Source organism: Perognathus longimembris, chromosome 24 (genome assembly GCF_023159225.1).
Source record: "Perognathus longimembris pacificus isolate PPM17 chromosome 24, ASM2315922v1, whole genome shotgun sequence".
Taxonomy (NCBI): Eukaryota; Metazoa; Chordata; class Mammalia; order Rodentia; family Heteromyidae; genus Perognathus; species Perognathus longimembris.
The window spans coordinates 28464032-28488081 of NC_063184.1; the positions used below are offsets into that span (position 1 = coordinate 28464032).

The window sequence follows — 24050 nt, forward strand, 5'->3', positions numbered from 1 at the left end:
ATACAAATAAATGACTAACCTGATAATGTTTAAACAAGACAAAAACAATGTAGCTATATGCCTAACTTGGTAAATGTTTATTTTGTCATAAAGGAAATGAAGACCAAAAACAGAAGGAAAAATAGAACCACAGAACCATAATTCTAGCAAACCTGAACACGGCAGGTAAGCACAGACCAGAGGTGCAGGGCCCCGGAAGCTATCGGCCTCACTGAGTATGGAAGGCTCCACATAGGAAGTTAAGTGCCATGGCAAGTACCTGTAATCCCAGCTATTTAAGAGACTGAGATAGGAACAATCCGATTGATCACAATTTGAAGCCAGCCCAGGCAGAAAAGTCCATGAGACTCCGTCTCCAAAATACGCTTAAGAAGAAAAAAGGCTGGGGGTATAGCTCAAGTGGTAGATTGATAGCCAAGCAAGAAAGTTAAATACTTGCTTTCTTGACAAACAGAAAGCAGGAAAGAATTTTTAAAAATGTATCAAAACACATTAAATGAAAATTTTTAAGTGACAGAAACAGAAACATAGTATAAGATAAAAATGAAATGCACCAGTGACATTTATTTCTTAATGCAACAACAATGCTAACTATAAAAGCACGCTTAAAGCAAAGAGATAAAGAAGGAAGGTTGAGAAATCAAAGAATACAGGATGGATAGAAAGAAAGGTGAACATCTTAATAAAATACATGAGCATCATTTCCATAAGGATAAAAAAAAGAAAATAAGCAAGATAAGCAACTAGAACACAATCACAACAGCAAATGACAGATCTATAAGAAAAAAAACAACCATAATAGCTGAAGATTTTAGATATTCCTCTAAAACATTAATATGAAGCAAGAAAAATAAACAGGTATGTAGAACCAACAATGCAAAGATGATCTGTTTTATATCTACATACACAACTCAAGATAAACAGAAGATAAGAAGTGTTCTTTTCAACATTGCTAAGGCTACTTCTGAAGGAATGCTGGACAGTCTTAGACCTGAATTGGAGAATAATGAACACTTTAATAAACAAATAGATATATTTTACAATTTCCCTATTTGGGTTAGAAAGTAAATAATAATAAAAATTAAATTCATAAAACAGTGATAATAAAAATGTTTTACAATGAAATTTGTAACCCACAAAAAAAAACCCACCAAGGAGAACTCCAAAATAGTAGGAAATAAAGATTTACAATTTTTTTTTTTATTTCTTTGCCAGTCCTGAGGCTGGAACTCTAGGGCCTGGGCGCTGTCCACTGAGCTCCTTTGGCTCAAGGCTAGCCCTCTGCCACTTGAGCCACAGCACCACTTCCAGCTATTTCTGAGTAGTTTATTGGAGATAGGAGTTTCAAAACCTCTCCTGCCCAGACTGGCTTGGAACCAGGGTCTGCAGAGCTCAGCCTCCCTGAGTAGCTTAACAATTACAAGCATGAGTCACCAGCACCCAGCTCACAACAGTTTCATGTCATATTTAGGCAGACAGTCTTCTAAATACTGACAATCAAAGAACAGTCATCATGTCTATTTAAATATTCAAATTAAATTCAGTCAACGTGAACCCTCAATGAAACTAGAATTCTCTGAAATGTACTTCATGTCTTTTTTACTTGTGTATTCATTCAACAGGGATTACTTTTACACTGTAATTAATACAGATGAGCTACTCCATAAAGTTTAAAGCTAATACTCTTAAATTTTATTTTTTCAATTGATTTTTTTATTATCTTCAAGAAACTATATAATGAGGTTTCAATTCAACTCAGTTTATGAGTACTATATGTCTTGATCAGTGTTACTACCCCCTCCATCATTATCCTCCCATTATTTTTATTATTTATTAGCATTTAAAACTTGCTGTAAAAAAAACTCTCAAAAATCACTGTGGAGATTGATGAGAAATTGTCACCTGACTTATGAACATTCCAAATATAAAATATAGAGAGATCTCAAAATGATTCATCATCTATTTTATATATGAACGTGGCTTCAAGTTACATTAGGTGGACTCCTCCACCTGCTGCCCTGAATTCCCTATTGGTCCCATTGTCGTCCAATAATCACCCACAACTTCTCGCTTATTAGCTCCTTTGCTGCACTGATGGCTTTGTTCTAATAACACCATGCTCTAGGAAGATTAAAGCAGCAAAAGTAGTAGCTCACACCTGTAATCCCAGATACTCAGAAGACTGAGATCTGAAGGAAATAGTACCAAGAAAGCGGGGGTAGGGACTGATAAAAAACCAGAAGTAGAGGTGTGTCTCAAATATTAGAGCATCAAGCTTAAGTGAAAATGCTAAGCAAGAGCATGAGACACTGAGTTCCAGTATACACACACACACACACACACACACACACACACACACACACACACACCAATCAAATCTGTCCCTACCATGCAAAAGAAATTCTGTACTGACTGTGAAGTAGCACAGAAGATTGATAGAAAACAGTGCAGATTCATTGATCAGAAAGGCCCCCTCAGGTCTTCCAGGAGAGAAGAGGGAGGACATTTAGAAATTAGCCTTGTCAACTGCCGGATAACTATGCTCCCCAGCCAGGCTGGGGGTCACCCCATGATAGAAGTGACAGCAGCTACGTGAAAGGAAGCTCCTTTCAAGTCCTCCCAACTGCAGTCCTCAGCTATCTACAAGTTGAATGTGGACCCAGGTGAGGGGCAGAACATCCCCACTCCACTGATTTCATTTTGAGCTCAAGAGCTCGGACAAATCAAAACGGAGAACCCCATGAAACTATGGAACGTCAGCAGCTAGACCGGAATGATACGAGTTCGTCATGTGAAATCACATCTAGGAAAAGGAAACTGCGGTCAAAGGAAACAGGACCTCCTGCTTTCCGATTCCCAAGGCACAAAAACAAACGACACGCAGACCTATACACACATCTACATTGCCCCTCCCTGACTAAAAAAGAACTACATCCCAGAAAAGGTACTTCCTAAGTGATAAATACAGTGTTGTAGTAAGGCCTGAAAAAGATGGAAAGACATTTCCCTAAGCTAATGAGGTATTTTCTACTGTCCAGTGATATATATATATATTTTTTAAGTATAATGCATGCCTTCAGAAGCCATTGGACGGCTAAAATATGCCTGCAGGGTACACCGGGAAAAGCTGGCAAAGGAATCAGCTGTCATAATCAGCCATGTGATGAAAACACAGGCCCCCCCCCTAAGAAAGCCACTTGAACAGGCAGCAGGCATTGGACCACGGCTCAAGGACGGGCTCCATCATCTCCCAAGGCCCATGGACGCCAGCCGCAATTCAGTTACAAGGCATGATCACGGCCGTTACTTCACGGCTTGGATCAAGACAGATGATTATCTTATAATAAGACAAAATGTGTTTTAAGAGGCTAAAAACAAGTCATTGTTACACTTACAAAAGAGCAGGTTGACATACTGCTTGAAATGCACAAGACATCTCTGAAAGTGCTCAAGAGAAAACCAGGCATGTGTTAATGCTGAGGGAACTGGTGTCTGACGCGTCAGCACGGTAAGGAATCTAGAGTTTGGGGTTCTGTGAATTACCTAAGCTTCATAAATACTGCTAAGAATGGTATTAGGCACATGTAACGACATTCTCTCTGAATTTTATGTCATGTTGTCCCATGATCTATTAAAATTTTTTAAAAAGAACCAATGTAAGAGTCTGAAATAACTACTCTTTCGATTGTGATCCAGAGAGACAAATAAAATCATGACCATAATTACAGCTCCAACTCGAAAAACCATTCTGCTGATAATTTTAAAGAATATTAGCAGATCCAAAATACCAGCCAAGAATTCCTTTACACAGGTTTGTAGACCTCGGTTTCATCCAAAGATGACATTGTAATCCTTCTACAAATAGGCACATGGAGGCCGGGATTCAAATCCACAAAGATGCTATTCCGAGGTAAGCAAAGCCGAGCAGAGTCAAGTCATGATAAACACAAGTGGGCATATTCTCTACAGTTGAGTTCATCTTGCCCGCCACCCACCCCTCCATCTTTTCTTAGTCAGCTGGTAGAGACCGAGTAAATAAAAAGGACCGACCCAAGAGCTTGTTTTTCTATGCTAATTGCAGAACACACCCTTGCATCCACACCGTTTTTTTTATCAAAGTCCTGAAGAAGTTTAATGAATCATCCCAGCCTCAGAACCGGCCACCTCCTCTGCAAAGATTTCTGCTCTTCTCCCTCGGCTACCAAAGAAAGCACTTCACATATCAGTCACTCTTGACAGCCTTAAAAATTCTATTTCATTCAGGATAAACAATACTTTTGGTGGGTTTGAAAAGATGGTTTCTTAGACAGCTCAGCTACCTCCTACGCGACAAGAGTTTCCAAGAAGGCTTGAAAGAGAGTGACAGCTGCTGGAATTCACAACTGGAAATTAAAATAAAAGCTATTAGAAGGGAAGAAAGAACTCACTCCACAGGGAGACCAGCTTTAAAGAATTTTTTTTTCCTCTCTTCTATAAATCTGAGTTACCTACCATGAACTTATTTTCGCCACAGAGCAGCTCTGTATGTTTTGTTTTTTTTTTTTCCAAGGCATTAAAATGAGCTTTCTCTCTCCTCCGGAGAATGGGGAGCCCGTGCGGTCCCCACACAGAGGCAGAGTTCAAGGTCAGATGGAAGTGCAAGACATTGGCTTTTGCTTTGTCAATAGCGGTGGGGGGTGGGGGGGATAGCTGGGGAGCCTGCGTGGTTTACAGGCACCCCACCCTTCTATTACGGCCTGGAAACTTCTGACCGCCTGCTCTCACCCACGGATCTCCTGAAGGTAAGAAGCGAGTTGAGCAATCACCCGTCTGCACAGACGGCCACAGCCTCCAGCGTGCTCCTTTCGGGACGCAGTGATTCCGAGTGCAGGAGTCGCGCCCCGCTCCGCGGAGGTAGGAAGGCGCCTCCGTGTGCACCCCGTGATTTCCCGCAGCCCCCCTCGTGGGAGGTCGGGCAAGCACGGAGCGCCGGAAGGTCTCCAGGCTCCTTGTCACCAGGGGTGACGACAGCTGGGCGTCCGGCTGATCGCGTGCACGATGGCAGCCAAGCGCCGGTATGGGCGGGACGCCAGGACGGGCGAGACTCGGCGTGTGGGCTTTCTCCCTCCTCCGGCTGCTCTGCGGCACTCGGGCCAGGGTGTCTTCCCGTGCCGGCGGCTGGGGAGGCTATGGGTTAAAGCGGACGTGGCTAACCAGGAAAGAAAATGACCTCTGTCTCATGTGGGATCCCCTAAGGAGATGTAACCACGCCGTGACTCCATGCTCTCCAATGAACTTCCCTAGGCACTACTTATGCCAGTGCTCCCCACACCGTGCTTAATAAACTTATTTTCCAAGGTGGACGGAACGCACTAACAAAATGGGACGTTCTCTTCCTTTTGATGGAACCCATCTCCAACGAACTAGCAAAAAGTAGTACTGGGGCTGGGAAGGTGGCTTCGTGGTAGAGTGCTTGCCTAGCATGCATGAAGACCTGGGTTCGATTTCCTCAGTACCACGTATACACAGAAAAATCAGGAAGGGGCGCTGTGGCTCAAGTGGCAGAGTGTGGCCTTGAGCAAAAAAGCTCAGGGACAGTGCCTAGGCCGTGGGTTCAAACCCAGGATTGGCCAAAAAAAAAGATGTACTGCTGTACTTCTGACATGAATTCCAGGAAATGGAAACAAGCGTGTGTTATTTTTCCTTTTTTGCTGTTTTTGTTTTCCTTTATGTCTTTGTTGTTCATTCATCCGTTTGGGGGAGGGTGACCAAATGCGCGCAGCAGTGGTCCTCACTGGACATTGTGCTGAAAATGGACCGTACAACTTGTGGGTGGGAAGGGGAGTGAAAAACAAGGAGGGAAGGAAAGGGGGAGGGAGGGAAGGAGGGAGGGAGGGACACTGTCCAAAAAAAAAAATGCACTCTTTATCAGATTTATGTGACTGTAACCCCTTTGTACATCACCTTTATAATAACAATTAGCAATTAAATATTTAAATTTTTAAATGTAGGAATATATATATGTATATGTATGTATGTATATGTATAGGCTACCCCAAATAAAGTCCCCACTCTTTTCCTGCTCAGTTGCTTTGGAAATAACTGTCATGTTCTCCTTCTTTGCTGCCAGTCATAAATGTTTCTATACTCTTTTAACAAAGTGGCACTGGAGCTGTGACTCAAGTAGTAACAGCAGGCAACTAAGTATAAGGCTCTGACTTAAAACTCCAGTACCTCCCCTCCCTTAACCTGTGGACTTGAACGGTGGGTAACGGCATTGTTCTCATTCTCTATCTTCATTTCCCCATCTACCCCAACAACTGGCTTTAGCTTGGCTTTCCATTTTATTTCCCCTTCCTAGTGCTAACCCAAGCCACACCAAACCAAGGCTAAATTAACGGAGCAACTTTCTAGCATGGTTCTCCTGATTCCCGCAAGGCAGATCAAGTCTCCTGAAATGTCCCCTTCTCCCATGCTACAGCTAATCGGGCAGAGACTCAGGGAGTGCTTCCCGACACCTTTGCAACCATACCCCCTCCTTACTCCAAGGTGCTCTGGCTCTAAGAAAAAATACTTTCTAGCAATCTTGTTCTAGCCAAGGGTGGAGAGCTCATTTCTGTGCTAAACACATTAGCCACCTCACCTCCTCGGGCCATCCTCAGAGGTAGGCGCTTTTATTACCCCGACTTCGCAGTTAATAAAACAGATTTAGAGAGGTTGTGCGGCGTGCCCCGCGAGGGGGGGGGAGGAGTCACACGTAGGCCAAAGCCCACGGCTGTTCATTCAGAAAGTCAACACGGGCCACCTCTGCAGGCCCGGCCACAGCGCATCAGATCCGCTGTGGCTGAGGGGGGTGTCGATCCTGTCCCGTGGGGGAGGCCGGCCTCCTCTCTCAGCCAGGGCTCCCGTCTCACGAGTCCCCTCGCCTCAAGCCCTTTCCCCAACACGACTGCCAGAAGGGCCAAGCTCGAGGACACCCTGAACCCTTCTGTCTGGGACGCAGCCTCCAGGGTCCCTTTTATCACCACCCCGTGCCAAGTCCTGTCACGGTTCCCCATGCGGTGAAACCGACACAATGAGAATGAAAAGGAACTCGTTACAAGCACGGACCGTATGGAGCCCGACGGGGGGACGTAGAGAAACTCCTCAAGACATGGCTGCACAGTGTGGGTTTGGGTGAGCACTCCTGTAACGCCCGCGAATACAGCAGAACTCCACATCTCAAACGGCATTGCAGGGCTTGCACCCAAAAGCACCGGAGGCTGGGGAGTGCTGACCTCGCAGACTCAAAGCTCTGTGTTGGATCCCCAGTAATAAACAACACACACTACACACACACACACACACACACACACACACACACACACACACCCCTCTACATTTGTAAGACTAAGGCAGTAACCTGCTTTCTAGTTTTCTGTTCTGTGGCTCACAACTGAGCCAGATTCTTCCAACCTACCTCACGAAGCTAATTTCTATCCTTAGCATTGGCTCTCACTGGCAGGACACTTGAGCGGAAAGTGATTATTCAAAGTTCTAATCTGGCATTTTTCCGGGCTGAAAGGCATTCTATATATTAATTTTTTTTTTCTGGCTTTGATTTTGAAGACTACTCTGGGTCAGGATATGTTGCTAATGAGGGAAGGACGGGGTGGATTGTGTTTCAGCATTTAACCATCTCTCCCTCATCGGCTGTGAATGTTTCTGTTTTTTCACTTATAAGTCTCTGTATCCTGCTCATGATATCTACTATTCTGTTGGGCTACAATAACACATGTTCAACAAAATGTGCCGCAGTTAGCACATTCGTGATCTAAATGTTAAAAGTGCCAACCCAACGAGTCTCAACCAATTGGCTTGCAAGATGATTTGATTTTCCACCCACATTAAATCACATTTTTAAACTTGCCTAAATAAGTAAATTGCTATATCCTGTACAAAAAGAATTACAGAATATCCTATTATATACAAGAAGATACATATAAAAACCAGTCCTATAAATGTCTAATTCGGTTTAAAATTAGACCTTGTATAAAGGAAGAAAGGAGTATAAATTCAGATGGCAATCCTACCCCCTCCTTCCTCAAATTAGCATTTAATTTTTTTTCCCTGCCTTGGAAGAAAAATAACAAACATGGCTTTCATCTCGTAGAGCTACATGTTCTTCCCTTCATTTTTTTGGAGGAACTACAACAAACGAGGCAGCAGCCCCCCCCCCTTGACATAAGAGCTAGTGAGGGCATCGCTTGGGGAAGGGCAGAAGAAAACAAACACACAGTACACACTCGATGCTTTTAGAGTTATTTTGCTGTGCTACGAAACTAAAAACACAGAGGGATAACTGGAGGCTAATATGAAAGCAAACCATTCATTCTTAATCTTCTTTCTAGCACTGACCAGCCTGCTTCCTATTTTGCTGCTTCACAACTGACTTAGCGGAGTCTACTTAGGTATGATAGCCATAACATTCCTAAATGCTATAGGAAAAAGAAACCATATGGGGTCTTCAAAATAATAAGAATCTTAGTATAGATTTAATAAAGAAAACTAGATATTATTTCCACGACAGTTCATATGAATCAACGATAAAAACCCTTAAGCAAATAACGGTCATTTCAAAGTATTTTACAAACAGGTTCACTAAGATTTAATCACACATGACAAAGAAAAACAAGAAGTATATATATAATACAACTAAGTGTGCCAGTATCCATTTAAGCTTTATAGAAATACTGTGCTTCTAGGACTAAACCTGTCATCTCTCAATTGATGACAGAGCTCAATCACACAGTCAAAATCACCGGATGCCAGTGGCTCACACCTTTAATCCTAGCTACTCAGGAGGCTGAGATCTGAGAATCTCTGTTCAAAGACAGCCTAGGCAGATAATCCTAGAGAGACCCTTCCCTCCAATTAGCCAGCAGAAAGAAAGAAGATCTGGCCCAAGTGGTTAAATACCCTTGAGTCAAGTGAAAGTGTGAGACTCAGAGTTCAAGCCCTAGTACTGGTACCCACACGCGCACACACACACTATTATATATACACACATACATATATACATACGATAGATAACATATTATAATGTCTATAATATGCTATGTATTATTATATATAATAAATCATTCACATGCAGCGGAGCTCTGTGTCGAGGGACTGAGATTCTCTGCCTTCAGTAGGCAACTTACTGGCTTTCCACAAATGACTTTTTGAGCTTCGTGAATGTTAAAGTGAAACCAACCGAGTGTTTCTCAAGTTAGCTATTCGGCACAGCATATAGGATCTCCATAAATTTGATTCCATTCTTTTTTTTCCCCCCCTTTGGTAGGTTGTGGGGCTTGAATTCTGGACCCTGGCGCTGTCCCTAACCTCTTCCGCTCAAGGCTAGCAATCTACCACTCGAGCCACAGTGCCACTTGCGGTTTTCTGGTGGTTAACTGGAGATAAAGAGTTTCATGGACTTCCCTGCCTGGTCTGGCTTGAACCTCGATCCTCAGATCTCAGCCTCCTGAGTAGCTCGGATAACAGGCGTGAGCCATCAGCTCCCAGTGATGATTCCATTCTTAAGAATATCAAAAAAGGGGCTGGGGATATGGCCTAGTGGCAAGAGAGCTTGCCTCGTATACATGAGGCCCTGGGTTTGATTCCCCAGCACCACATATACAGGAAACGGCCAGAAGTGGCGCTGTGGCTCAAGTGGCAGAGTGCTAGCCTTGAGCGGGAAGAAGCCAGGGACAGTGCTCAGGCCCTGAGTCCAAGCCCCAGGACTGGCCAAAAAAAAAAAAAAGGTAGATGTGAGGGGGCTGAGAATGTGGCTTAGTGGTAGAGTGTTTGCCTTGCACGCGTGAAGCCCTGGGTTCTATTCCTCAGCACCACATAAGCAGAAAAAGTCAGAAGTGGCGCTGTGGCTCAAGTGGAAGAGAGCTAGCTTGCGGGGGGTAGGGGGGAGGGGGGTAGGTAGATGTGATTTTTAGGCAAATGGGAGTCTCTGGGTCCTTCTTTATGAAGTAACAGTCTATTCTCAGTCTATTCTGGTTTTCTCAGGACCAATAAACTAATTCAGCCATTATCTTATGCCAGCCTCCCAGGTTCCAAGTTTCCTGTTTCACTATTTATTAACACTTCTACCAGGGGACAGATGTGATATAAGAGAAGGTGCAATTCAAACCAGCCAGTTTTTCTCCTTATTAGCAGCTCTGTTAAGAAAGAGTGAACGTGAGAAAGAGAGAGAGAGAAAAGGTTAGCTGGGATCACAAGTGGAAGGTACTAACGTCTAAAGGGGAAGTGGTGAGATTTTTAAACTGATTTAAACGATTCGTGTTCTTCCTTGGGAAACTAAGAACCTGACGATGAAACGTCCAATAGTCGTCTCATATGTGCATGTCCTAGGCGGCCTAAAAGAGCAGCAGGAGAGCTCCATGTGATTACAGGGGGTGTCTTCCTACAATGTCTCCAATCACTTGGGGACAGCTGTCACTTCCTCACACGGACCCTTGCATCCTAAGGTTTGAACATGGAGCTGCTTAGGATAATGGCATGGGATTTGTTTCCAGTCTCCTCCTCTTCTTCCCTTTGACAATCACCTCACACTTTCCTAACCAATGTAAAACCTCAGAAGTTCAAAGGGATCCTAAACCATTGAAAAGTATCTTAAGGCGGGGAGAGAAGGGAGAAAATGAGGACCGATTTCACACTCAGGAAATGTCTTCGATGTGGGAGAAGCACACGCGTGCATGACCAAGAGGGACAGTTTGAGACATGCCTGTGAAAACACAGGCTGGATGTCACACCATGACCATCTGGTTCTCCACATCAAAACCACACCACCACCCCAAGTCGCCAAGGGACCAGGAATTGGCCCCTACATGATTCTCAATCTTCATCTGAATGGATGCATGCCGAAAATTCAGCTTCCCAGGCTCTCTCTATAAACTGGACTGGCTGGCAAAACTGAGACAGTGTAGCCACAGAGCAACAACTAGCTGGAACAGGGCAGCTTGGTTGAAACCTGAGAACCACCATTTGCTAACGTCCCGTTGCATCCCAGTTAACTCCGCCTGGCTCCAAGGGCAGGCCACACAAGGGGAAATGTTCTGCCTTAGGAGAAATAAAAGTCAGACAACCAGAGCGAGTCCACAGCAGAAACTAGAAAGCCCCATGCAATGGTGACCTGTGCCTTTAATCGAAAGGGTTCCTGTTAGATCCTACCAGCTCCTCACAGAAAAGATCTGCTTTAATTTTAGATCCCTTCCATTCGTCTCGGGGTTATGTAACCTCACAGGAGGCCACACACGCCTCCCAGGAAAGAAATGTAAGCTATCTTTTAAAAAATAAAAAAAGAACCGTGCATAATAAAGACAAACACCACACCGAAACTTGCATTTTTCTTCCCTGACAAGAACGCTGCACCCTCCCTGTTCATCTCAAAAACTATCATCCTAAGGGAAAGAAGAAATGAAAGCCCAGAAGGCAGAAACCCGTGGCCTGCCTCGATGACAGAGGAGAGGTTGATTCTCAACGTTCCTTCAAGCAGGGAAAACAAAATGAACATGGTCTTACCATCTTCCAGCTCAAGGCAAAGGTTGTAGACGGCCACAGGTCTCTTCGTCCTCTGGCCTTGTCTCTTTGACTGCCTGGGCGGAGCATTTGGGGGTGACGGAGACAGGCTGCTGGGCTCAGGGAATGTGGTATCGGGCGAGGTCCGAAAAATCTGCCATCAATACAGAAAGGACATCACCAACGCTTTCTTATTTATTTCAACAGAAGATTTTCACCTACGATCTTTCTCAGAAGTTAAGTGAAAACACCAAATCATGACACTACAGATATTCTCCCCCCCCCCCAAACTACATACGTGTAATTATCTTTACCAGAAATAGACAGCACCATAGCTCTTTATCACCAAAAGCAGCAGCTGCGAGGATATGGTATTAAAATCAAGTATCCCATTAAATTCTCACAGAGTTATGTTTAGGCCAAAAACGCCGGTCTCAGATTATTTCTCAAACTACATAAGCAGAAACATCCAGCTGAAAACATTTTCTTAACATGTTTAAAAATTCCCTGTGCTTACGAAATCACCTTTCTTGATTCTTACGGTCATTCTCCACCAATTCATTTAATGCCTCCCAATTCCTCTTAATGTATTCCCCTTCCATTAATGAAATCTAGAGCATTCTTCGCACTTTGATTTATCTTACACTGTCATTCAGTAATCCTATTATTGAGTGCTACTTCTTTGCTTAGTCATTTTCTCCCTCTATGGAGAAAAGTAATGGGCAGTGTACTGAAAAATCCACCATGCCAGGATGATTTATAGCAGACCTGTGCCTGCCAAGACCGAGATCAGAGGTTTCCATCCCACCAACACCAGAGACCCTGAGTCTTTAACAGTCACAAAACACAGTAGAGACATCAGCCTGACAAACACACATCTCCAAAGAGTTTATGCACCTCAGAAGCACACAGCAGGCCAGCTAGCACTGAGCCATGCAAATAAAATGCACAACAAAGACCTCTGCATATTTACTCGTGTAAAGAAAATCAGACATGTGACCTGTGATGGGAATGAAAATACCACTTAAACGCGTGTTCTATGCTTAAAAACTAACAGTAAAGGTCTTAACTGCACGGCCTGAGGAGTCTCACCTAAAAACTATTACAGACCCATAAAAACAAGCAACTTCAACAGAGCATTTGCTTTACAGTACCATACTGCCCTCTTATGTATAAATGGAATAAAAAGTGATTTAAATGACTGTGGACAAATATTTGCTAGCGAAAATTTAATTTACTGCTCCAACTGGAAAGCCTGCTGACACCGTGTTTTCATAGGCTCCGGATTCCAACAGGACACTCTGGCAAAGAGTAAACTGCTTATCTGCCTTAAAAACCTTCTGCTGCCTAGAATACCGTGCACAGCTGGACTGGCTGCTCTCTGTCTGCTCCACCTACAGGCCACGTAGAGCAGCGGAAACCGTACAGCAGTCAGGTTGGGGAAGAGGATGAGAACAGTGAAGGAGAGAGGAAACAGGATCCCACTGGCATAAACATGTCAGGTCTGACTCAGGGCTTTGCTTTTTACCAAGATGGCAGGTGCTTCTGGGATGTTACCAGAAAGGGCGCAGTACACAGAGACAGGACCTCCAAGAATACGCCATGCACAAGGCCAGAGCCTAGCCGGCACTTGCAACTGGGAGAAACAACGACCTCCTAAACACGTACTGCAAGAGCAGCGTGGCGTGCACCGCTTCATCTGTCTCAGAAAGACCGTGGGGAACGAGGCATGGAGAAAGTCCCCGTGTGCACAGCCCGGTCCCCACACAGCACGGCCTGCGGGACCACGACTAATGCTCTCAGACTGCTCCCAACTCCTCCCGGAGCCGGCCCGAGGCCAGATCCCGAGCGGGAACCTACAACTGTTGCCAGCAGACTGCAGGCCTTGTTCCCAGCTTGCACTGGAATATCTGGGAATGGAGACCAGGCTTTGGGTTGTTTGGTTTTCTTTGGTTTGTATTTTCAAGTTCCCCGGTCATTCTTGTGTGACGCCAAGGCAAAGAAATCCTGTTTCCACCCGTCATCCCACAGTTGTCTTGGATGGATAAGAGTCAAAGTAAGAACAGCAGGAAATTATTTCCAAAAAAAAAAAAAAAACTGGCTAGACTTACACAATCAATCCCCTGGGCCATCTCACATCCTGGACAGATACGGAATGGTTCAGAGATGCTAACTAGCAAGTGCTGCCCTCCCTAAGCTCTACGTGGAAGCTGCAACCAGATGAGCGTAGGCACCAAATCACAGCGGGTGACTGCAGACAGGATGGTCCGGGCTTAACGTCTTACCAAGCTGTGGAAGAGGGGGTGCTCTTCTTCACACAGTGTGCCTTATTTCCTCAGGTGTACAACAAGGGTCATCACAACCACATCTCAAGTGAGGATAGGGATTACATGAGACAATGCACAAAGTACATTTGCACTTGGTACTCAGTAATCAGTGAATTCAGACACCATTCACCTCAACCACCGTTTCCAGAGCCCACCACTCATTTCTTAAAGTCTTGACTATTCCTCAAACCCAGTGCTCTGAGCTGAGTTATTCTAACGTGTTCTGGAAAGGGACATCAAGAATAGGCTAAAGAAGGAGCCCAAGGAACCCTAGAACCAAACTTTGTTTTTTGTCTTTAGTTCTGTGTTTCAGTCCTAAGGTTTTAGATTTAAACTGTTTCCTGCTGCACTTAATAGCGTTAACATTTAATAAATGCCCGTTAGGTAGAAGGCTTTCTCAGAAGCACGCGAACGTTCTCAACAGCCTTCTGGCATTTGTTGCCCGAGCCTTACAAATAAATGTTCAAACCCAGATGAGCGCAAAACCTTACGGTTTAAAAATGGTAAAGTTGGCATCGGAACTCTCGAGTCTGATTCCAAAACCCCTGCTGCCAAATGATAAAAATAGTATGGTTTATTTTTTTGTTTTAAATGCAGTTCCAAGGGGGGAAAAAATCATCAGCTAATACTGTCATGGACTTCCTTAGAAAAATAACGGGGGGGAAATTAAAAACCAACAGGGGAATGAGACAGGAGTCCTCCACCGCTGTGCTAGGCTTACTTTGTCTCCAAGTGAACTATTCTTCAAGTCTTTTTTATTTTAAGGCTTCAAAGCTATACTGATATGAGTCTCACCAAAACCCTAGGAATGGCTACAAAGGGCTCTTTAACATGTTCAGCTGGTTTCTGGCAGTGTGATGCTATGCTCCAGGGCAGAGGCTCTTCTTCCCGCCAACGGGCCTTTGGACACTCGTGACAGCATTCGTGAGCCATACCCAACGATCAATCTGGGTGGATGGGTGGAGGGCAGCTGACAGGAAGCCCACGAATGAGAAGCCCTGCGGGCTGGATGTCAGCCACCGGTACAGACGGTCATGTTCGCCTTCTATCGTTGTCTGAGGACAGGGGGCATCCTCTCTAGACACAACGCTGATTCTGCAGTTCTAGAACCACTGCACAAATGCGGAACGCCTCGAGTGGGCCAGCTCTGCTCCCTTTGCCCCGAACTCAGCATCCTCCGTCCCCTGATGGAGACACCCTGAACCACGGAGACACCCTGAACCACGGAGACACCCTGAACCATGACAGAGACAGAGACACCCTGAACCATGATGGAGACACCCTGAACCACGGAGACACCCTGAACCACGATGGAGACACCCTGAACCACGAAGACACTCTGAACCACGGAGACACCCTGAACCACGACAGAGACACCCTGAAACACGGAGACATCCTGAACCACCCTGGGAAGCAAGTTGACTTCCTCTCCTCTTGAGTGAACGCTTCTTTACACCCCTATCTATTTACAGAGGAAGAAAAACACAAGCCGAACAATCCAAAGCAAACCCCAACCACACACGGAGGCGTGTCAGGTAGGGAAGTGTTTGCCTCCTCAAGTCTCCTGGCAGTGCCAGCTCAAACACAAGTCTGGCACGGAGCTCACACGCAGGGAACGCGCCAGGGCGGCGGAGCTCCGCTCACACCGCCGCGTGACACCGCCGTGCAGCTTCCACTGACCGCAGGCAGTGAGCGTGGCCTCTGGGCTCGTGGGCAGGCCTCGCCGCTCCCTCTGCTGCACTGACTCAACTGAACGAACTGTGTGGGGAAAGGACGGGGCTGTTCACACTCACACGAGCGGGGCAGGCGGTGCTGAAAACCTGGTCCCAGGGTGTGTCCTGGAGCCAGCGCTGCCCCACGCCCAACATGGGTCCACGCGAGCCCATCGGAGAAGCGATCGAGGGCCGGTTGGGCTCAGCCCCGAGGTGGGAACTACGCGAAGGCTTCTCGTGGGTGCTGCTCCGTTACGACTCGGAACCTCGGCGGTGCAAAGCGTCCTCGTGACCTCTCGGCTCTTCGTTCCGCGCCGGGCAGACCGAGGCCCCCGTGGTTAAGGAGATGCTCACAGATGCGCCCGTTCACACTGCTAGTCAGGGCCAGGCCCCTGCACCAGCTGCTACGTCCCGTCCTGCTGGCTCCGACTCGTTCTCTGGTCCTCAGCATTGGCGGTGGGCTCCAAAAACAAAACCACCCACTCTGAGCAGAGCACTGGAGGCTCACACCTGTAATCCCAGTTACTCAGAAGACGGAGATCTGAGCAATGGTGGTTCAAAGCCAGCCTGGGCCGGGAAGGCCCATGTAAGTTGTAGTATCTCCGACTAAATACCCAAAAAGCCACACGCAGACGGATGGCTCCAATGGTAGAGTACTAGCCTTGAGCACAAAAGCTCAGGGACGGTGCCCAGGTAGGCCCTGCGTTCAAGCCCCAAGACCATCACAAACAAAATAAAATAAAATAAAAACCACTTGGGACTCAGCACCTTTGGCAATCAGACTTCATAAAGGAGAACCTACAATACGGCCAGGACTCCACATCAGGTTCGGTGGCACCGACACAGGTTTAAGAAGGAGCTGTAGGGCTGGGGATATAGCCTAGTGGCAAGAGTGCCTGCCTCGGATACATGAGGCCCTAGGTTCGATTCCCCAGCACCACATATACAGAAAACGGCCAGAAGCGGCGCTGTGGCTCAAGTGGCAGAGTGCTAGCCTTGAGCGGGAAGAAGCCAGGGACAGTGCTCAGGCCCTGAGTCCAAGGCCCAGGACTGGCAAAAAAAAAAAAAAAAAAAGAAGGAGCTGTAGTAACCACTCTGATAAGGACACGAGCACTGGTAAGGGCTGTGTGTCCCCAATAACTTTCTCCCAGTCTGCATAAAGGGAGCCCTCCAGACGTAGTCCATGCTGTTCCACTCTGCCGCTCATGGTGTAGACATACGTTCCCCCTTTATGTTCCCCCAAATGTGTTGTTTTTTTCCTGGTTTGCAAACCTTTAAAAAAAACTCCAGGTGTAATTCCATCCGCATGCACCTGCAAGCATTTGGAAAACACGGTAGAGATTTGCACAGTCAGAAGACGGCGCTTTCCCAAACACAGCTGCACACCTTTGGATCTCACGCCCCAAATGTCATGGGGTTCTCCGTGCTGCTGAGAACATGCGCCTGGCTAGGGCTTCTCTTCAGCAAACCCCTGCTCCCGTGCAAAAATCAACTTTACATCTCAGCCACCAGGAACTGCCCGCAACAGCATCAGCGAAACAGGTTCTACGTGGACCACAAGCTGAATCCACTGCCCCTTTGCTGCTCTTCTTCTTCCTTCCTGTGTGAGCCACCAGTGCCAGGCTTGTGTGTGTAATTTTACATTGTATTCTTAACACACAAGGGATCGTAACAGAGAGACGCCTACCTCTTGAATTAGCTACTCAAATGTTAACGGATGCCTAATGGTGCAAATGAGTAATTAAGTCCAGAGGTCTTGCATGTGTGTCCCAAAGAGCCAAGAGCACCTGCCAGTGAAATATAAACGACAATGTAGGTGGCAAGTTGGATCTGCAAGTAGCATGAGATTTTTTTTTTAATTCAATTCAGAGTCAGACGGGACGCCTGCGTCTTGGAGATCACACGGTTTGGGCGTGTTAACTTTTCTACGGCTATGTAACAAGTTAGGATAGACTTGGTGGCTGAGGGCAGCCGTATTGACTGTATTTTCTGCTTCACGCTGCAGGTAAGGTTGCTAAGAGTCATCGAAGGATCTAGAGGTGAGGGGTGCGGGCACAGCTTGGTTAGGGCCCCCAGCTCGGAGGCTCGGCTCGCGGGGCCGGGGTTCAGGGTCAGCCAGCTGCACGCAGGAGGCTGCTCTCCTCCCGGGTGGGAGCTGATTCCCCACCCACTCGGGTTGCTGGCAGAACTCTCTGCCCTGCTCTGCAGTGCGGGTCTCAGAGTGCAGACTTGTTCCTCGCCACGGCCGGAGGCTGCCCGTGGTCCACCACAATCCCCACGCCCTGGCCGGCTAGAGAACGAACGTCTCTGCCAAGGCGGAGTCTTATACGTCAGAGCGTCATCATCTCCGCCACATTCTGCTGGTTAGAGGGCGTTACAAACCCCACCCACCTACCAGGGCCCACGGGATTGGCACGTCCACCGCCCCTTTCTAATGGGCTACCTGGTGTGGTGTTTGCTCTCATCGTCACAGCATCATTTGTTTAACCCTTCCACGTCACTAAAAGGTGTTCTGATGTTTGCATTACGAGGCAATACATGTGCTACGTATCTCTGTAAAACCTTGGGAGACTATAAAGTGCCATGTGGCAGAGTACAGTGAATGCCATTCAGGGCAGAAGTACATTGTTTTGACCGGCAATTGTATCTATTAATGGGGAGCCATGTAATGTTTTATTCCTTGTATACCTCGGGTAATAATCAAATCAGGGGCTCCACCCGTCTGTCCTCAAACATGTACCATTGTTTGTGGTGAGACAATGCACTACTTTATTAACAGCAGTTACTCTGCCGTAGAAGGTACAGAGCTCACTCTTGCTACCTAGTTTGGTACATGGGCATCAATCTTCCCGTTACCTTGCCTTGACACTGTGCCCAGCCTGTGATAGCTCTCGATGCTACAGTGCCAAACCATCTCAGAAAAGATGCTCTCATTAACACTCTCCCCAACAAGCCTTTGCTGATTTAAGTTTCACACTCAAGTAACTCATTGTTCAGGAAGACTCTGTTATCAGGATCCATTTCCCTACCATGTCTTATTTGTATACACCCTCCTTTTTGTCGCCCCTTTTTGATCTAGTATGTCTAAAGTAAGTTACTGAGTCAGGTTTTTGGTTTTTTACCAGTTTAGAGATTTCTACAATTAAAAATAGTACTCTAGGGGCTGGGGATATGGCCTAGTGGCAAGAGTGCTTGCCTCGTATACATGAGGCCCTGGGTTCAATTCCCCAGCACCACATATACAGAAAACGGCCAGAAGTGGCGCTGTGGCTCAAGTGGCAGAGTGCTAGCCTTGAGCAACAAAAAGAAGCCAGGGACAGTGCTCAGGCCCTGAGTCCAAGCCCCAGGACTGGCAAAAAAAAAAAAAAAATAGTACTCTAGATTAAACTATTTTTAAATAGTTTTGAAAGCAGTCACAACTTGTTTCATGGAAGTATTATGCTAGAGATCCGTGTACTAGGAATGCGTTTATGAATCAGCTGAAACACATTCGCATTTGACTTAAGATATGGTGACTTAATATATTTCCTAAGACGCAGCTTCAGTTGGGATGAGCCCAACTTAAATTGAAATATTCAACTGCTAAGTCACTGCTGGTATTTACTGACATGTCGTTTAATATCCTGGCATTATAGTCCTAAGAAAATAGATCTATAACTTTATCTTCTGCACGCACTGGCATTTGTGTCCTGCTATAATCACAAAAAGAAACTCAAGTATCCTCTTGAGAATGGGAAGCACAAGTCAGGAGAACGCAGTGAAAACATTCTCTTAGGGAACACGGAATTGGGACGAAAGCCCACAGCAGACTTCCAGAAAACGCCAGGCTGTGGAAGTGTCCGGGGCCCTTGAAACGCTGTCCAGCCGGAACCACAAAGCCAAACGATTACACACAAGGAACGATTCTCTCGCTTGAGGACCTTTCCACATCGATCCATCAAAAATGCACCAATTACTTGGGCTTATGAACACATTAAGCCCATATGACCTGATTCCTTCATTACGTTTTGAAAATGATGATTAATCCTCTTAGTGGTTATTTCCCCCTAAACAGAAATGGCATCCCAGAGAGATCAAGTGCTTAAAGCTGTGTTTAGGAGAGGGCCTCAACTTTTTACTTACCGCTGAGGTAGGGAAAGACAAGCCCTCATTGTTTGCAATACGCTAATAAAGCAGAGCTACCCGGCCACAAACGAGAACAGGAGGGGGACGGATGCGAGAATCACTGGGGATTATCACCCAGACGCTGTGTGTTTCTGGGGTGTGCTGTTCCTTTAGATGAACACAGACAGACTTGCTCTCGTTTACAAAGGATTATACATCCGCCTCATCACCTATTAATCCAACCACTTTGGAGACTTGGGTTGACACGATCTGCAATCTGCAAGCCCACGTGTGCTTTCCGTAATTAAGAGTGCGTTGTAACGACGGCAAACGGCACACAGCTGTGATGAAGAAGTTTCTCGTGTGCACCAGCAGGCACTGTCAAAGGGTGGCCGGGGCAACTCAACAAAGCTGCTCAGGACTTAGGGAATTAGACGCAGGCACTTCCTTCCGGACTCCCACACACATCCACAGAAGCGTACGCATGGACTTGTGTGCCACTTAAACCTGGACGCGCCCACGTGGGAAGACTGACTCAAACACGATGCATCATTTAAGTTTAAAAAAGAAGAAAAAAATGCAGCTATGTTTATCTTGGGACAATAGAAGACCTTCTAACCGTGTGGCTTAACTACCTAAAACTCCCTTTTGGAACAAGGCAGGGTAATAGTGAATAAAGCATGCTCTGTGGCCCTGGGTAAATTCATTTCAACTCCCTGAGCTTCGGTTTCTTGCATTTACCAATCAACTACAGACAGACGGCGAGTACCTACCCTTCCAGCGTCTGTAGGAACTAGAGCTCTCCAAGTGCTCCTTGAGTCATCACCGTCAAACCTCCTCCCCGAGCAGACTAGAATATTATGAGAAGGAATCTTGTATTTGAGTGTTTCTGTTCTCTCCCCTGCAGGCCACGATCAGTGCTGTGAGTTCAAGACACAAACGTCTCCCAAGGAAACCAAGGCGCTGGCTCACAAAGAGATGCCCAGTACAGTAAGCTTTCAAAGGGTGCAAACAGTCTTGCCCTGATGCTGGACAACGAAAACAATGGCTTCTTATAGACTCAGGAGTTCTCTCTCTCTCTCTCTCTCTCTCTCTCTTCTCCCTCTTTTCCTCCCTCCCTCTCTCTCTCTCCCCCCCCATGTTAGACCTTATAGTCACTGTTATCTTTCTCACTAAATACTAGAATATTTCTAATATGCTTATTTTTAATCTGTTGCAGCTATTCACATAGGAAAAATCGCCACAGAGGAAGCACCTTAATAAATGCACCCTGGGTGAACTAATAATTGTATGAAAGAAAAGAAGCTAGCCACAAGTGTGAGATCCTATCACTATTACCACGGATCATTTCAGGCCTATAGACAAGTAAAAAGAGTCACCTAAGCCAGGTGCCGTGGCTCTGCCGGGAATCGTAGCCACCTGGGAAGCTGAGACTTGGGAGGAATGGAGTTTGGGATGCCTTCTCCGTGGAGAGCTAGATCTAAGGCTGGTCGTCACAGCCGGGATGGGAAGCTTCACGTGAGAGGACGGAAGTCCAGGTGTGTGCCCAGACAAGAAAGTTAAACCATAGCTAAAAAATAACCAGCAGGAAAAATCAGGCTAGGGGTGTAGCGCTGTGGTAGCAGAGCCTGCCTAGCCAGCCCAAAACAAGAAGAAAGAAGAAGGACAAAGACAATGACGATGACAAACCTTTACAATCGTGTCACCACCAACCTCAGTTCACTCCCCAATCCCGGTCCTTTGTTCCAGTGATTAGGGGCAACTGTCCTTGAGCATCTCGACAGGCACTGTGTCCCTGCAGGATGGATTGATCACTGGGTGTCCTCAGCGAGGAGGAGTTCACACACGTTGTCCCACCTTACAAACACATTTTCTAGTTTGCAAGTGAAGAAAGACTTTAGCAATTTGGGGGGGGGGGGCCAAGAATACTCCTTTTACAACAACAACTTAATGTATCATGTGGAAATGAAGCCAAGACATACGGGGCTGTTTCCTATCAAGTACCGTACACATGGATTTCATCTATTTTTTAATAATAATAATAATCAGCAAAAAAGACTGGGAGAAACTGTGAACTCCAAAAGTGGCCTTTTTGTAACAAGAGAGCTCTAGCTTGTTGGTTACAAGAGCTCCCCTCTTTGCTTTAGTTACTTTCCTAAGTAAATCAGTCACCTTCCTAGGAGGGGGGGGGGAAACAAAAACAAACCACTGATGGAGGACAAGCCAACCCCTCTCTCTCTCTCTCTTACCCTTTCTGATCCCATCCCATTTTCCTTTCCTCTCCTCCTGAGACTTCCACATTCCCTATCCCAATTACTCAGAAGTCCTCTACCCACCCCTTCCTCACCGACCTGGAGTCCAACGCAGGCCCCTTAGCCCCTTGGGTGCGTCTTTGGGTTCACGGTCAAGATATCGTACACAGCTGCCGTGGGTACGTATGGGGGTCTATGTGAAGATGGTCTGCACAAACATCCATGTGGGGGTCTATGTGAAGATGGTCTGCACAAACATCCATGTCAGCAGAACATTCTTCCTCAAGGCAAGAACAAAAAGCTGGCAGTGCAAGCACACAAGGGAGGGGAGAGAGATTGAGAGAGAGAGAGAGAGAGAGAGAGAGGATGCTGAGATGAAGCACTGTCAAGGAATGCAAGCTGACAAGACTCCCTCCAGCTCCTGTGGCGCAGTGGAGGAGACGGAGCTCGGTATCCACCCGCTCCTCTCTCCGACGGGTACCTTCACTCTCTAATGCCCCCTGAGCACTCTCGACCCCGTCTAGCCAGGAGAAGGAAGGGAGAGAAGGAACGCAGAACCCTGCGCCCGGCTTCATGAAGCGCCCTCTCCGAAAGCAGGGCCACCTGCCGTGACAGTGAGAACGGCTCACCGGCTCAACAAGGTGCACGCGGCGCTCTAAGTCCAAGCGGAAAAGCACGCGCTCCCCCCCTTCCTAGCTTCAAGTGGGAGGGAGGGGGCAAAACCTGATCCCAACGCAGAACTTTCCTTATCCAAGAGCAAGACCTAAAGGGCTTTGTCTTCACAAATCTGTCGCACCTAGGTCCCCTAAGGAGGATTTAATCAAATGACGGTTGAACTACGCTAACAGTTTCGAGCCTTGTCGTCTAATGATTTCTTGTGCTAACGATGGATAGCAGCCATTTCCCCAGGAGCTGTCTGGATGGCTCAGTGTCCACTAACGAGATTCAATGGCGGTGTGAGAAGACCACAAAGGGTGGCGTAAATTCCCTGCCACTGGCTACCAAACACTCAGTCCTGCCGACACATTTTTCCGAGGAGCTACAGACAATTCAGTCCACCACTGAGGAAAACGTAAGAGCAATCTGGGAATGGAATCACAAGGTAACCATATCAAACAGTGTTGGTTTCTACTGCATAGAATGTTGCACGACACACAACAGCTACTACATGATCATATATAGTAGCTATACACGCAATGGAACAACCCGCTGTATAAAGAATGAGATTCTGTCATTTGAGGCAACATCAAGAGAAGTGGAGATCATTATAGGAATCAGCCAGAGTCACAAAGACAAGTACTGTATGATCTTACTCCGTTCCCCTCCCTCTCCCCTCCTTCTCTCTCCCCCTCCTTCCTGGCCACCATGAAGCAGAAAGGTCTTTCGCCACCCGCTCTACCATGACATATAGTGTCAGCACAGGGCCAGGGCGGCAGCCCAAAGCACGACGCATTGAATCCTCTGAAGCCATAAGCCAGACGCAAGCCTGTCCCCCTTACAGGCTGTCTGTGTCACTAGGCACTTCGTCACAGTGACCGAAAGCTGACCAGCACGGTCCTCTGCATCTAACACACTTCCTCTCAACTTCACTGGCCTTCCCTCTTTTGTCCTAAGCTGCAGAACCCCCCCAACTTGACCGGCTTTAACTAGGACACGCAAGCCAAGTAAGAAATCCACAGACAGGAATAAGTGCAAAAGAAACGACACAAACATTCATCCTGCAGATATTCAACCTCAGGAAAATGTCTCCCCACCAAACCAGTGAGATGAGAGAAGGCCAGGTAAGGTTCATCACAGGGGTTTGTTTGTTTGTTTTGGGGGGAGGAGGGGAAGGAGGGAGGAGAAGGAACGGGAAAGGGGGAGAGAACAGTTGTATTGTGACAAGCCCCAATCAGAACTCCCCAAGGGAAGAGAAAGTCCCGTTTACCTTCTCGTGATTTTCGATTAAGATCTCCACGACGATGTTCTGAAACTTCAAGTCCATGATGGCCGCGACCGTCTCCTCCTGGGGCCTCATCAGCGTGGGTCCGAACACCACGCCCAGGTTTGCCACCGTCATGAGATTTTGCTTGGCGTGATTTGAAACGCTAGCGTTCGAGAGGGGGAGGGGGAGGGGAGGTCTG

The 24050-nt window shown here is 46.7% G+C and overlaps 1 protein-coding gene across 3 annotated transcripts in view; it reads right to left on the minus strand.

The window, feature by feature from the left end:
• Positions 1–24050, minus strand: part of Arhgap10 (Rho GTPase activating protein 10) — a 172884-nt gene that overhangs the window by 22667 nt on the left and 126167 nt on the right. For all 3 annotated transcript variants that reach the window (XM_048333755.1, XM_048333754.1, XM_048333756.1), the window contains exons 18-19: positions 23855–24014; positions 11536–11686 (exon numbers count right to left, since the gene is read on the minus strand). In XM_048333755.1, coding sequence (XP_048189712.1) covers positions 11536–11686; positions 23855–24014 — 311 coding nt within the window. The remainder of the gene's footprint in view (positions 1–11535; positions 11687–23854; positions 24015–24050) is intronic.